At 38.9% G+C, this 16,388-nt stretch overlaps 1 protein-coding gene across 4 annotated transcripts in view; it reads right to left on the bottom strand.

Annotated features, from left to right (window-relative positions):
• The window catches only part of sh3kbp1 (SH3-domain kinase binding protein 1), a 48,625-nt gene that overhangs the window by 19,436 nt on the left and 12,801 nt on the right, over window positions 1-16,388 (bottom strand). For all 4 annotated transcript variants that reach the window (XM_084747580.1, XM_084747582.1, XM_084747579.1 and 1 more), the window contains 2 exons: window positions 3,621-3,729; window positions 1,375-1,481 (listed from right to left, as the gene is read on the bottom strand). In XM_084747580.1, the coding sequence (XP_084603706.1) occupies window positions 1,375-1,481; window positions 3,621-3,729 (216 nt within the window). The remainder of the gene's footprint in view (window positions 1-1,374; window positions 1,482-3,620; window positions 3,730-16,388) is intronic.

Below are 16,388 nucleotides of genomic sequence, written 5' to 3'. Positions count from 1 at the left end.
TTTCTTTGTGCTAAAACATTCCATTCTTTTCGCTGGGGACCCATTCAAGGACCCCTGTTAGAAAACCACATATGAAAATGTTCCTCAAAGTCTCTACACAGGCAAAAATGCAGGGGGGACAGTTAATAAACAAATACTGATAATGATATTAATCAGAAAATGATTAAGCACGCAAAGGCCAAAAACTCATCTTTCTTTGAAGTTCTTTATTTTCAAATTAACCGACATAATTAACTTTGTGCAAAGTGACAGATAAATCATATTTTACTGAATTTAATATGCTTTGATAAGACTTGAAAGAGTTTGCGTCAGGGGTTTCCAAATGTTTTCATGTCAAGGACTCCAACAGCAGATGCACATTCGACTACAGACCCACACTTCGAGAGCCTTTTGTCCTAAGGAATCCCCTCTGAATAACTGTTGTTGAAGATAAGACAGTCTTCGGTGCATCAGTAATCAAACGAGGTTTGTCCCTGGCTAAGATTTTCTTTAGTCAAAGCACAGTGAGAGAAATTTAAAGTGTGCCTCCTCCTGTAGTTCAGTTATAAAATCAGCGGACGTGCAGAGCTTCTCTCCCGAGGCTGCAGCCGCTGTCCAGCATCACCTGCACTCCTTCACGCCGTGAATTAAGGATTTATTTTGACCAAACCAGAGCTGGTGACTGTTGGGTCAGTGGAAATACGAACCGAGACAGACAGTTTCTGTAAACAATTAAACAGCTGTTTCTGGTTAAATGAAACACATCTTACTCTTTCCAAAATGTTGTCGGATACTAACAGTAACAATCTAAGCCTGCCAGGGACGAAAACAACCACAAACAACAAGCAAACAAGCAAGCATCACCTGCTCTGCATTTCTATCACTCTCCTCTGCTTCCATTGCAGGTAGTTTTGTGGTTTGTGGTGATTTTGAAACTCAGTTTGTAAACATAACAGCTGTTAAACTGCTCTGTGTACAATGGTTGTTTGCCAACCACTCGTTTAGCCCTCTCAGGAGAAAACTGGAAAACAAAAACGAATCCTCGACGGAAAGAATCTCAGTTGACTACTGGGGCTCCGACTGATGATTCGACTCATCGACTATCAGGAGCCGACCCTAGATCAAACTACGATCACTATAAATCACAATCTAAACACCCAAACCTATTTCTTCCACTGCTGTTCCACATTTCAAAAAGTCTCTGCTGGACAAAATATGTTTGGCGCTGTGTTTAAATTACCACAAACATATATTTGATATATTTGAGCTCTAATTGTTTTACATGCACATCCTGTTATAAATCAAGTAATAAATGTGCTTAAAAAACATGTTTGTGTGAGTTTTACTCTGAAAAGCTTCATTATTATGAGTCCAGTCAAGCGTGATCAGTCTTACCTCTGCTATGATCTCAATGATATCTCCTATTTTCAACTCTAACTCGTCTTCATGCTGAGGCACGTAGCTGAACGCCGCTTTACACCTCCGCTTACGGATCTGTTCTCCTGCAGTGGACACACACACACACACACACACACACACATACACAGGTTGAGAGCACACACAAACATATTTCAGGCTTACATGAAACATAATCAGCTCACACAGTGATCCATAATCCTCGTCTTCCAGTGAGCGAGCAGGTGTCCGCTGACTTATTAAAAGCCCCGAAGACAGACGCCTCTGACCTTTGACCTTTCAGTCGGAGGACAGTCTCACTAACCAGCGGAGACACCAGACGCTTCACACTGGCCTTACAATTGTTTGTCTTGCACTCATTAAGTCTCCTCGTTACCCCAGACTCATTCCACACCAGCTGGGGCACTAAGACCCTGCAGTTCCTCTTCTGTCCACAAGGTGTCACTCATGATAAACTGTGAGGAGTTTCATGTGAGGGTGTGTACAGTATGTATCCATATGCAGTGGTGAAGAAAGCATTCATGGGCTTTACTTAAGTAAAAGTACTAGTACAGGGTTTCTGCAGGTTTTAACAAGCTAAATTTAAGACTTTTTTTTTAGACTATTATGAATCAAATTTGGCTAAAAATGAAGAAAAATTCATGTTGGTTTTGTTCTGTAGGTGTTACAGTGACATCATTATAGATTTTTCCCCCCAAAACACAGTGAAAACTGAGACTGAAGTTAATGCAACTTTATAAAAGCAACATTTTAAGACCTGTCAAAATATTTTAAAGCTTAAAATTAAGCTTACTGGATTTTTGACTTTTTTAAGCCTCTTAAAAGACCCATAGAAACTCTGTAATACCAAAATAATCCATTACATGTAAAAGTCTTGCAGTGAAAATGTTACTTAAGTAAAAGTAACTATAATCAGAAAAGTGTACTTAAAGTATTACAAGTAAAAGTATTTAATGTAGACAATTGTCTCCTGTGATTGTTATACTATTATATATTATTTCATTAAATTATTATCTCACGCATTAATGTAAAAGTAGGATTTTACTGTTGCAGTTGTTTAAAGTGGAGCTCATTTTGAACTACAGGACTACAACCAATGATTTTATCATGCATTATTCGGTTGGTGATTATCTGAATTAATCGATTGTTTGCTTGCTTTATAAAGAATAGGCCCAAAGTGACACCTTCACAATGTTTGTTTTGTCCAACAACAATCCAAACTAGAGCTGCAACAATTAATCGATTAGTTGTCAACTATCAAATTAATCACCAACTATTTTGATGATTGATTTTACAGGTTTGGGTAATTTAAAAAAGGTAAATATTTTCTGGTTCTTTTACTCCTTGCTGGCAGCAAACTGAATATTTTTGTGTTGTGGACAAAGCAAGCAATAGCAACAGCAATAATCATTAGTACCTATTCCAAACCTCAAAAATTATTAAAAAATAAAGAAAAAGCAGCAAATCTTTACATCTGAGAAGTTGGAACATGTTGGTTGGTACTCGTTTCAGCTGTCAACTGAAGAGGAGTGAAATAATATATACATATATATATATATATATATATATATATATATATACATATATATATATATATATAAACATATATTTTTTGTTTTGTTTTGTTTTGTTTTTTTTTAAAAGGACAGGAAACCACCATTATATAAGCAGCCAAACCAAGCAAACCAAGCAAACCAACCAACTTCTGCAGTATCAGTAATTTTTCCATGCAGAACACGGTAGTTACTAGGCTACTGCTGCCTCAGTCTCTGCGTATTATCGTGTGACTTAGGTGTTTAAAAGGGTTATCCTGGTTTCACCACAGTCACACACAAACACACTAACAGATCGAGGCAGTGGTTGACCAACAACTGCGGTCTGGTCAAGGTAAAGCGGTACAGTTGAACTGCAATGGATTTTTTTAGGTGGCTAAAATGCGTTTTGCTGTCCACAGCGTTTTGCTGTAAAGAACACTGACTGTGGATAAGTACCTCATACAACCGAGCTTCAAGAAATCCAAACTATCCCTTGAAATATTAACAAGTTACATTCCACAACTGTGCATACGTGTGTACACTGAGCATGTGTACATGTTAGGACAGCGAGGAATGCTTGACCCAAATCCAACCTCACACTAATAGGATCTATGTTTGAGACCTGTAAACCTGCCGAATGACCGTCGTGCATGAATGTAGTGTGTGACCGTGCGGGTGTGAGTCCAGTACCTTTCCTGCCTATCCGTACGCTGGAGTCGGGGCTGGCCCTTCCATTGGAGAGGTCCGATCTGATCATGCTCGTCTGTCCTCCATCCCTCTTTGAGTCTTTCTTTATCTCCTGCACAGACAGAGAGGAACAGGAGACGATGAGTGAAGGAGGACGAGGAGGTGAAGATGGTGGGGGACACAGAAAACTAGAATTACCACCATGCATCAACCAATCAACTTGGGGGACTTTGAGGGAATTTAATAAAAAATATTATGTGTATTTTCTAGCAAAATTGAGGTTATCACTCTATTAACATCTATGATTCCACTGAATAATCCAGTGAGAAACATGCTGTCTTCATTTAGGGCGTATTCATACCAGCCTTGTTTAGTCTGGTTGAACCAAACTGTGGAGTGTTTACCATCTTGGTGCTGTTTGTTCGGTTTAAACACGGCGTGGCTAAACAACCGTTCGCTGGTATGCCTTGAAGGGCTGTCACATGAACTCTGAAACTGAACCAATCACAGAAAGCATACCATTGTTTGTGTCATTTCATTGGTGAGAGGAACATTTTCTCTTTTGTTTTGATGACTGTTGAAGTAGCACATTTGTGACCAAAATGTCAGCTAGCCTTAGGTTTCATTTTAGTCCAGTGAAAAAATTTCCCAACAAGAATAATTTGTGTAATCCATTTCACAAGAAAAAATAGACAGATGTCAATCCCAAACCAATCGAGCCAAAGCTTACCAGCTTCTCTACTTCAAACAAGCGTATGTGGTGAGACTCAACTCGAGAAAGACGTTTGTCTCCCGTGTCGTTGTTTGTACTTCCAGATATCTGCTTTATTTTACAGTTTTGTGTTTGCTTTCAATAGATAGGATTCATGTTACAGAGTGAGTTACAGCTGATGAAAACCCAACATTTCCTGATTTTGCAGTTTCATAATTAAAGCTTTTAAATAACAAAACAACGTGAGACTTTTATTGTGAAGAATTTATAAGAAATAAAACATCCAATATTTTATCGCTTGACTCTCGACTGTAGATTATGGGCGATTTCATTACATTGAATTATTCCTCCTCATCATCTCTCTCCTCTGTCGACCCAGAAGTTGTTTCACCTCCTCCTTGATGAAGCATCTTTTAATTCCTTTAATGCACCTGAAGGAGACAAGGGACGAGGAAAGTCTTTTATCAAGAGGAGTGATTTTGACTGGACACTTTCAGCGATTGTCAACCTGCATCATCAAGACACGCAGGAAAATCAAATTCTGACTGACAGAAGTTTCTGCAGCACTTTAATGTTTCTGATTGAATATTTATCTCTTTTGGTGACACAAAGAGCTCACGAAGAAAGAACTGAATATAAGTGTTATTAGTATTATTAGACTGCAAATCGCTGCATGTTCTGAAAATGACAAACATGTAGAAACAGGATTAAAAGGTGTCTGGTACGGTGATGATTCAGAGATTATTACTGTGGGATCACTGTCACACACTTAAATGGACTAATCAGGGAAAACACCTGCAGCTGTGTGCTTACTTTATAGTGTCTTGTTCAGGGATGTACAGATACTAAAATAAAACACAGCTACATGATGAGATAAGATATAATGTGCCGTCATGTGTCGGCATCTAACACTTTATAATAACTTAATGTCATTGCAAAGAATTGCTGCATCTCACACAGCAGCAGTTTGTCTTTTGTTATTTCACAATAAAATCAACACACACACACATTCTTACACAGCTGTGTGTGTATTATTGTGCAGATAACAATGATGCCAGTAAATAAATAGCCTAAGTAAACAAATAACACTGATCCGTAGCCAATATCAACCTTAAGATTTAAAAGGAATTGAATGATGATTAAAATAAACATCAGTAAGAATATCATGAATAATCCCCTATTTTAAACAGTTTAAAGACCTAAATAAATGCTGCCAGGTGTTGAAATCATTCTTTAATTTGTTTCTGTGGACGTTCATACCGGTTAGTTTGACAGCTGGTACAGCTGTTTTCAGCCCGTCATCAGTAACTGACGTCGCTTCACTGACGCTAAAAGGAACCAAGGACTTTTCATTTCACAACTTTGACTCTTCAGTGAAGTGAACAATGAAATTGTCATCACTTCCTCATTTTATCCTATTAGACATGTGTTTTTGTTTTTATCATAATTGGCACATGCATTCTGGAGTTATTGCCAGAAAAAAAAGTAAGGTCACAGTGACCTTGACCTTTGACCACCCAAATCTAATCCTTGAGTATAAGTGGACATTTGGACCAAGTTTGAAGAAATTCCCTCAAGACATTCTTGAGCTGTCACGTTTAACAGAAAGAGACGGACGGACAGAGGCATAAAAAGTCTAAAATATGTCTTACTGTAAATAATTCCTGCATAAACCAGTGCATGAGTCAGAATGAAAATCCCTGGGAATAAAAGCGCTGCTGCATATAAACATGAAGGTGATGGGGTTATTTGTTATGCAATAAACTTGCTGATGTATTCAATAAATGCAAATAAGGTTTGTCAAACAGTATCTCTGCCCTGCTCTGTGCTGCAGATGCTGCTGTGGAGCAGCAGTATTAGATGTCAGTAACCAGGTGACCCTCGCTGTTTACCTGCAGATGACCAGCCAGAGCTCGGAAAGCTCGGACAAACACAAACACACAAACTGAAGACAACTCGCCCCCCGCCTCCCTCTGCTGCCGCAACCTTTCCCTCTGCTACAGAAACTCTCCGTCCTCATGACTTTCACTTGAATAAAAAAATCACAAGACGCCATGCGAAACTGATCAAGAAAGCCGGAGAGAGACAGGCAGACAGACACGCAGAGCAACAGAGGAATCAACAAGCAGGCAGATGGAGAGACAACAAACAGGAGAGACATTCACAGTCACACACGGAGACCCAGAAAAACGAGACATGACGGTTCACATCTCTGCACCACATTCATCATGACACTGTTTCATAAGCCCTGGCCTGTGGCGAACGCAGCTCAGTGAAGCATACGGGCCCGGGTATACTGACTCACAGAATCTAACCCCTCACACACACTCTGGTCGTGTTTGGCCTGGTGTGGCGTGAAAGCCTTAATGAGCCTCTGAGATCCAAAAATATCAACAAGAGAAGACGTTTCCTAGACGACAACTCATCTAAGAGGCTAAGAGAAATTTTAGGAGCTTCAAAGGTTGGGCGCTTGACATAACGCTGACGTAAGTGGGATTTTTGTGTAAAAAGAAAAAGCACCCACCTTATCAGCTTAAACCACAAATTTGACAGTCAGCTGAGAAGAGATTCACATTCTTGGTTGTTCAGAGGCCAATTAAATTCTGAGAACATGAAGTCACCAATTAAAACTTGAGGACAGAGTAGAAACTGTCCTCTTAGCATGCACTTATATTTAGAAAAAGGTAGTGCTTTTTCTTACTTTGGGCAGAGCCAGACCAGCTGTTTTCACTTTCTCCTAGTCTTTAGGCTAAGCTAAGCTAAGCTAATCATCTACTAACTGCTTCATATGTTAGCATACAGACGTGAGTCTTCACACTCAGCAGAGCAACATTATCATTAGGAACTGGGGTCCTGTTTATGGATACCTGATGAGTATAAATCCAATATTAATTACCCTTTTAGCTCCAGTTTTGTTCTCCACCAACTCCTAAGAGAAATACACCAGCTAACATCAGCTGCTAACTTTGTCTGTTAGTTAGTTGAATTTGGTTCCTTATGTCATCGTATACGTAATTTTATCCATATTAAGTTTTTCCTAAGACTTTTATGTTGATATTTCCGATGGATTCATCATTTCATTCCTGCATTACATTACTCACTTGCTAGCCTGCAAAATTATTTGCCTTGCTGACTTCTAAACTACAACAGTCTTGGCGTCCATGTGGCCATTGAACGCCACACACACTGTGTACACAAACACAAACTCACAAGTTCCATCTGAAGGCAGCAAACGCCCAATGAAGATACGTAAGTAAAGCGAGGTGGCTAAATTTAGTAGCTAAGAAGACATGTAAATAAGAGTGTGGAGGTGGTGTCTACGAAGAGACGCAAATAAAAAAAAAATGTAGTTACAAGAAGGTGCTAGGAGTTTGGAGTTTGGGGGTGCATTTCTGTACTTTTGGTATATGCTAAACCTCCGTACACATCCCGCCGCTGCACCAAGCTTACAGTTTAGCAAGACAGCAGTGTTGCCAGATCTGTATGATAAAATCAGCCCGACAGCCAAACAGACAATAAAACTGGAGCCAGCAGGCAGACAGCATAGGCACACTGTGTTTGTGCGTGTGCGCTTGACATGTGCCACGCCCATGTGTTTACATGCTGTAAACACATGTGTTTACATGCTGATGTTCCTGATTATGGCAATCCTGTAAGCACAACCTGCCAAATTTCAAAATAATGTCAGTCAGTCAATTTATTGATTGGTCTTTCAACAGAAAATGAGCAGTTTGGTAATCTGTTAATGTTTTACTCATTTCACTGGTCAAAGTTCACTGGTTCAAACGGCTCACATCTGTAGATGTTCTGGTTGGACAAAGAAACTTTGAGCTGTGGTAAAAATGTGCACATTTCTTTTAAAAAGACCTGTTAATGTTTTCTGCTACTGAAGTCAGGTCAGTAGAACAGTGACTTTCTCTGACGTTTGCTGTTCCACGTTTGTTAAGTAGGCTAATGCAGTGTTAATGTAGAACCGGGAAAAAAAAAAAACATTGATTCTGCAGTCAGAGTGCAGATGGAGTTGCTCTGACTCTACATCCTGCATGCCTTCGTGTACTGCAAACACACACATTCATTCAGAAACTCACATGCACAGACACAGACACACGGACTGACTGGTGAAAAAAAAACAAAACACTTTCAACTTGGAGACTCCACATTGCACAAAAGCCAACCTACACAAAAACCCACAGCGGCCATTCGTTAGCCTACAGCTTCCCGTTTTTTATGAGTGGTGAAGCAGAGGCGGTGTTTAGCTGTCTTTATGCTTCATGAAAAGCAATGGAACATAAATCCTGCAGTCCATGTGTTATCTATTAAGGCTGCTTGTTTTAAATAATGAATATATTTGAGCTTGGAACTGGAGCCTAATGATTGGAAAAGAAATCAAGGAAAGAGCTACTCTACTGTTCTTGGAGGCCTTTGTTTCTACTTGGACTGCGTTCATGCTTTACTGCAATTCCTCCTGTGGGGATATGGAGGTAACCCAGAGTTAAAGGAAACCCAGCTGAAAAGAGGAGAGGAAGACAACATGATTCATCATATCTGAACAGGAAACACCTGCATAATGTACGCTGCAGCGGTGGCTGTGCGTGTGTGTTTATCTGACAGCTAGTGCGTAGTTTACACGGCACTGCTTTCATGCTAAACATTGCTTTTTGTGCATCCCCTATCACCAGACCTCTGACCTTTTCCTCCCAGTCACAGATAATGCAAAACAATGCAGCGCGGCAGAAAACAACAAGGACAGATGAGTCTGGTTAGCTCTGCAGAAGAATCAGGGCAGGTAGGGACAGAAACAGAATGGGGAAACAGACAGATCTGCTTGTGAAATGCACAGGAACAATGACGCAAAATTTTATTTCCCCTCTTTTTATAAACTCCATCCTTATTGCTCAACTGTATTCACTGGTCAACTGATACTGAGAGAAAGCTGATAGTGAGTTATAAAAGGTTCTCTTACATATAGAAATAACATCCAGTGAGCCTTTTGAGTTCAAATTAGAGCTTATTAAGTATTTAAGTCATTTCTTAGGACAAAAATGCTAAAATCAGATGTGAGGATTTGCTACTTTTCACAGTTTTTTTTCAGTCTGTTCACTACGCTTCAATCTATGTAACCCACCAGTGTCACTTGGTGCCCTTATGTGCCGTCAAAGTCAGGTGACGTAGTATAAAGAGCAAGAAAGCCCATGATTTGAGGAAGTGGGGTGATGTTTTGGTTCAATCGGGAGTCAAAATGTATTTTTTACACATTAACTTGTGTAAATGTACTTATCTTTACTCAAACCATGATTCCTAAAACTAGCCAAGTATTTTTTGTGCCTTTATTTTGATAGTCTACCCAGAATTTGCATACTTATTATTTAGTGGTGGAAGCAACTTAATAATTTCTCAAACTACTGTAATTAAGTAGTTTTTTGGCGGGGTACTTTTATGTTCATGAGTATATTTTCAGGTCTGTACTGTAGCATATAGCAATGTGGAACATTCAAGCAGCAAAACAGCTTTACATTTCTTATTTCTTTTTTTTTTATTATTTCTCAATATCACTTTCAATGTAACTTCGATCACTACTTCTGCTATTAAACTTTTGTACTTACTTATTGTTATTCTATGAGGCATTGATTCTTTGTATTTTCTCCTTACATACTTTATTTATTTAAATTTCAGTTATTTGATGCTCTATTGTTGTTATTCTAATGTTACTGTAATTTTGGAGCAATCTGGCACAGAAATTTCCTTTGGATTAATTGAATTCTGTCTTATTTTATAAACTTGACAGGACAAAGGAAACTCTGCAGAGGAAAGAAGAATTACATAATCAAACAATTTATGCTGCAGTGTCTCAGGCGTAAGTGCACACACACACCCTTCTCTGTCTTCGTGGGGAGACGCACCTTCTTTCCCACCCACCCTCGTGGATTAACCACAGTGTCCGCGGTTGTAACTGCAGATCGTGCATCACTCTCACAGAGCTTTGCACCTGCAAAACTGATGCTGGAAGGATATTTATATTCATTTATAGTGTCATGGTTTGAAGTGTAGGGCCATCGACCAAGCTGCAGACATCACACAGTATGTGTAATTGAATATATTTGGGTTTTAGTCAGACAAAACAAGATATTTAATTTAATTTAACTTGGACTCTGGGAAACTATAATGGATATTTTTTAGTATTTTCAAACATTTTATAGATTAAGCTTAAACAAAGTTAAAAATTAATTATTATGTTCATCTAGGAGATGCCTATTGTCATTATAAGTGCACTTAAAGGTGCAGTAAGCAATTCTGGAGAAAGACTGGTTGTTGAGTTTCATTCCCAGGTCGTCAAGTTCACGTTTTTGGGAATGAAGTTAAACAATCAACCATCTTGCTGACCTTTGATTGGCCAAAGTTTCCCATCACAAGCTAGATTTTCTATGGTCTAAAAAAAGAACAAAGAGGAGGAGCGGAAATCTAGTTTTCTCTTGGACCATTTGAACTACATTACAGTTAAAAGTCATTATGGAACATTTGCTCAGTGATGCCAAAAAGAAACTGCCTACCCCAGCTGTAAGTTACACTGTCAAATAAGAAAAAAAAGGCAACTTCAGCATTACATTTGCTAATTTTTGCAACTTTTGCAACACACATCTTAAAAGTGACCACCAGCTCTTTTGCACCATGACAAACAATGTTTAGCATTTTCTGTCAAATTGGAGCATGTGATTCTGATTTGCAACACCCACTTGTCTAATTCACGTCGGTCAGATGATTACAGCATAAACATAATGCATACCACTGTTTTCTGACATTTCTTACCAAATTGACTAACTCAGAAATTATTCGGCAGGTTTCTCAAAAGTCTAAGTAACTGTTAGTTGCAGCCTTGATGTCCTTGAGAAATAGAAGTTGAGAGCAGCTGCACATATTCAACAGATTTTAAAAGATATGGTTACGGATATGGTTGGAGGGAGGACAGGCTGTGCTCATGAGTGGAGACAGAGATATCTCTTTTTTTTGCTATATTGCAATAAATATGTCTAAACTAAAAGCATTATTCTTCCCAAAACTTGTTTTTTAATAATGGTTAATCGATCAATTGATCATTAATGTTACCAATGATCATTTCAGGAATGTGCTTACGATTTGTAGCTAAATATCAACCTGAGGGAGATCCGGTGAAACGCCATCAGTACTGTACCTTTTCTGTTTTTTGTTTGTTTGTTTACTTGTTGATTGATTGCTATATTTGAATTACAAAGACCTATTTATAGAATCAGTGACTGCACAAATGGTATACATTTATTGCTGTTGTTGTAACTGTGGTCATTAGTTATTTATAACTAACAAGATTATCATAAAAGCATTATCTTTTCATGCCAGCGGAGCTCATTAAATTGCAAAAATGAACTGGTTAATGTCTGCATTTCCCCAGCGAGCAATTTTGTTTTCAGATGAAAATCAGTTTAGTTAATTGGTAGATAATAACTGCTCCAGGCTTTGACAAATACATTACAAACACATTTGCACACTGGCTAATGCATCTTCAGTGAGTTAGCATTAGTAGCTTGCAGTCTCATGATGATATCTGCTTTGCTAAATGGACCCACTAATAACTCTGATTAAGTCCAGAATTAGCACCTTGTTAACCTGAGCTGGCCCTTCTCAAATTACAACTCAGAGTGGTTTAAAAATTGGAAACAAAGACACCTTTCAAATGACTGAAAAAGTTCACTCTAAAGGGACATATCAGATTATTTGAAGTAGACAGGGTGAGCAGCAAAACGAACTCTGGCCACAAAAAAATAAATATCAGTTTAAGTGTAAGCTATATTTAAAATATTTTTACTGCTTCACCTTGCTGCCAAACACTTTTTTGCCATTATATAAGCCAAATATTGCTTTCTCCAAACCAAACAAACTCCATTGGCAAATTCAGTAATTTTACCTGACAGAACACAGGAGTTTCTGGTGTACTGCTGCCTCAGTTTGTTACTTTGTTTGTATTATTGTGTGACTTGAATGAATCCTAACTGAAAAAATACAGAAGTCACACAATAACACAAACAAACTTATCAGCTGAGGCAGAGGAGAACAGGAACTCCTGTGTTCTGCTAGGTAAAATTACTGATTTCACCAATGGGGTTTGGTTGGTTTTTTTGACTTTTATAACCCCTAAAAGTGTTACATTGTGGCAACGTTACAACAACACTTAAAGCATTAAAATGTTACATTGCATGCAATACTTAGAGCATTTAAATGTTATGTTGCTGCAACATTACAACGCTTACAGCATTAAAATGTGACATTGCAGCAACGTTACAACAACACTTAAAGCATTAAAATGTTACGTTGCAGCAACATTACAACAACTCTGAAGGCATTAAAATATTACATCGCAGCAATGTTACTGCAAAACAATACTTAGTTGGTTGCTACAATGTTGCATGCGACTTTCCAGCAGTGTCAGAAAAGTTACATTACAACGACTTTGCGTTAGTAGGATATGGTGGTTTCCACTTGGAAAAGGCTGTCTGATGTAGATGTAAAGCAGCATACACTTGAACTGACAGAGATTTTTTTAGGTGTCTAAAATATGTTTTGTTCCCGTCGCTGTCCACAGCCTCTCTGCTTCTCCAAACTGGGGACGTGCCAACCATCATCTAAGGTAACATGCTGACTATGGATTAGAAGCTCACACAACTCGCTTCAAATAATCCAAACTATCCCTTTAACCCACTAAAAAACAGTCACAAGTCCAGAATTAGCATCTTGTTAACCTGAGCTGACCCTGCTCAAATTACAGCTCTGTGTGGTTTAAAAACGTGAAAACAAACACACCTTTCGAATCACTCTTTAAAGCAGTGACCTTCACTAGAGTCAGTTATCTGTGCCGCTCGTCAGCCATGATGGCACCAGAGGGGGGGCTGCCTGCATACCATCACTTCCTGTCCCTCTTTCAACCTGTCTGTCCACATCCCCCACTTCCTACACACACACACACACACACACACACACACACACACACACACACAGTCATCGGCATTGCAAAGCTTAATGTCACTGATTCCCATAACTGCAGTCTTGTGACAGACCAGTCTGGTATTACTGCATTACTCACAGCCTCTCTCTCTCACACACACCCATGAACACACACATCCACGCCATCAGTGAGCCTTCACAGGCCCATTGTCCAGCTCCCTGACAGTGAATGAGAGCTGTGACATTCAGTCAGCACAAATAAAGCCCGGCTGTACGGCAGACCACCTGACAATAGACGCACTTCTTCAGCCCTGTCAAAATGTGAACGCCGTTCTCTGTCGCTCGCTCTACTTGTGGCACTGTTCTACTCCCCCCCCCCCCATAGTACAGTGAACAGAACACTTCCCTCCTCTGAACACCGCAAACACACAGTTTTACTATGTACACCAGAAGCTCTGACCAACTTTACTCATTCCTGAATCTTTACTCTCACGCCTACATGTTGAATTTATTTGCCACTACTCTGCTACCAGCAGACTAGAAGAAAAGACAATGTATAAATGCAACTAAATAATCATTCCAGTACTGATTAATCTGCCTACTTTCTTGATTAATCAGATAATTTCTCAGTCTATAAAATGTCAGTGTAAATATAACATCACTTGTTTACAATGATGCTAAGTTTGAAGATAAAAGAAAGACAGCGGGCTAAGATAACAAATACAGTCTCTGCTTTATCTGGGATCCATTGTGTAAAAGCAATAAATATAAATGTTAGTTAACAGTACTGTTGCTGTTTGCTCACACTGCCGTTAGCAACTGTTAACAAACAATGCTGTTAGTAAAACCTACCATCAACTACTGTCAGCTAACATTACCGTTAGCTACTGTTTGCAAACACTACTGTTAGTGAACACTACTGTTAGCTACCATGAGTGAACACAGCCGTTTGCTAGTTAGTAAATCAGCTTCTACTACAGGTGGAAAAGTGAAAATTAGGACAGTTTAACAGTTATCTTAAATTTATGGGAGCAAATATTCTCATCTGACAGCATGGAACCAAAGTGTGCTTTGGCATTTTTGTTTTAATAACAACTTTTACTATTAATTAACTGTCCATATTGCTGCAAATTATTTTAACTTTGATTTTGGATTATGTACTGTACATCTCAGCAGCTTCAAGGCTTACAGCAGACACCGATGTTTACAGCAGTATCTGCAGTTTGTTCTTGCATCCTCAGCTTGTAACTGGGGGTGTGATGGTGGTGCAGTTGCAGTTTTAGCAAAACACAACCAATTTGACAAATTCAGCTGGTTATATTAAGAGAGAGAAGTAAAGTCAGAAGGGACAGAGAGAGGAAATGATGAGATGTGATAAATTAACAAGTCTACAGCACATTTTTAGCTTAGCACTTTTAAAGGCAAAAGTACATATTTCCCCTGGCATGTAGTGCTATTTGTCCATCTGGAGTTTTTGGTATGAGTTGCAGAGTTTTGGAGATATTGGCCATAACGTGTTTACCTCCTCTTCAGTACAAAGGGACTAAAAGGCACTTGTCTTGTGTACCATAAAGTTGGAAAATTCAAAACCACTGTTTCTTTCCAAAAATCATAACCCTGCTCCTCAAGATAATTCACAGACTTTGTTGTGAGCAGTTTCATTTAGGAACTACTTTCTTCCTCCAGTGGAATCTACCAATGAAACTGCTCACAACAAGGTCCATGGATTATCTTGAGGAACGGGGAGAGAGGTCTGATGCCACATATTGGTGCCCTGCTTGTTTGTATTTCTCTGAACCAATCACAGTCGTCTTAGGCGGAGCTATATCCAAGATGGAGCAACCAGCTTCCCTGCAAAATACTGCCTGGGTGTTTTGGTGAAACATTTGCACGTCGGGAGACAAACCCTGGCATTAAAATGTTTAAATCCCTGTAAAAGAGATGGTAACAGCTGCTGGTTTGTTTACGTCTGGACCATTAGCAACCCAGATGCTAATTTGCAATTGAAACTTAAAAATTTCCCATCGGACCAATTTGACTGACAGTACATTATCCCAATGACAAAATTTATGTCACATGGACCAAAGCAGACACTCATATACATGTGTATAGTGTTTATTTTTAGGGTAATGGCCCTTAGGACCATGGGTTTCTTTTCAGGATAACCGGCTGGACAATTTTTGAACTACTGGCTTTTCGGAACAATAGGCAGACCCCTCCTCTAACATTACCATGATGGCAGACACTTCAGTTTCGAGGATGGCCATTAGGGAGAGGTAGAAACACTTTTACTTTTATTTGCATTCAGACAAAACTTCCTACAAACTTGTTCATTTCAAGCAAACTCTGGTTGAACTGCAGCATGTAAGTCCTAAAATAAAGACTCACTAAATGTGGACTGTTTACATGGGTTGCAGAGGAATGCAGACCACATGCATGCAACCATATTTGGAAAGGTGTAGTGTGCTTTGATGCATTGGGCCTTTAACACACAATGTGGTCACAAATTAAAATAATTGCAGAAAGATAATAATGTGGATGCTTCCATATTGGGACTGTTCTCTGAATGGTTTAATGAGAAAGAAAATGATGAATCACATGCTGTGGCCTCCACAGCCTCTAGATCACAGCCCAGTCGAATGCCTGCTGGTCATTTTGGACCATGTTCTCCACCACTATCATCAAAACAGCCTCCTTTCTGTTGGTTTTTCCACTTATTTGTTACCAATCTGTTTCTTATATAATTATAACCCTATTTCCTGTGGCGGGTTTAACAGAAAGTTCTCTCTAAGACTGCGCTGCACCAGCAAAGTTCAATTTTATCTAAAATTATTTCTAATCAGAATTTAGCAAAACTAAGTTTAAAATGAGTAAATCCAGACTTAAAATTAGGCACGGCTCTGTTGCACAATTAAAACTAATCTCAGTTTAGTAAAGTCCAGTTTAGTGATGTAAACTGAAATCAAATACAGTTTAATAAATATGGACATACTTGCTTATCCAGACTAAACTAAATAAATAAATACATTTTAAAAAAGAAAGAAATTTGAATGCTGTCGGGTAGTAAGTAGGCTATAAAAGTGAGTGGGGGG

Source organism: Lutjanus erythropterus, chromosome 21 (assembly GCF_056507025.1).
Source record: "Lutjanus erythropterus isolate fLutEry1 chromosome 21, fLutEry1.hap2, whole genome shotgun sequence".
NCBI lineage: Eukaryota > Metazoa > Chordata > Actinopteri > Lutjaniformes > Lutjanidae > Lutjanus > Lutjanus erythropterus.
This window is presented reverse-complemented; position numbering and strand designations above follow the sequence as displayed.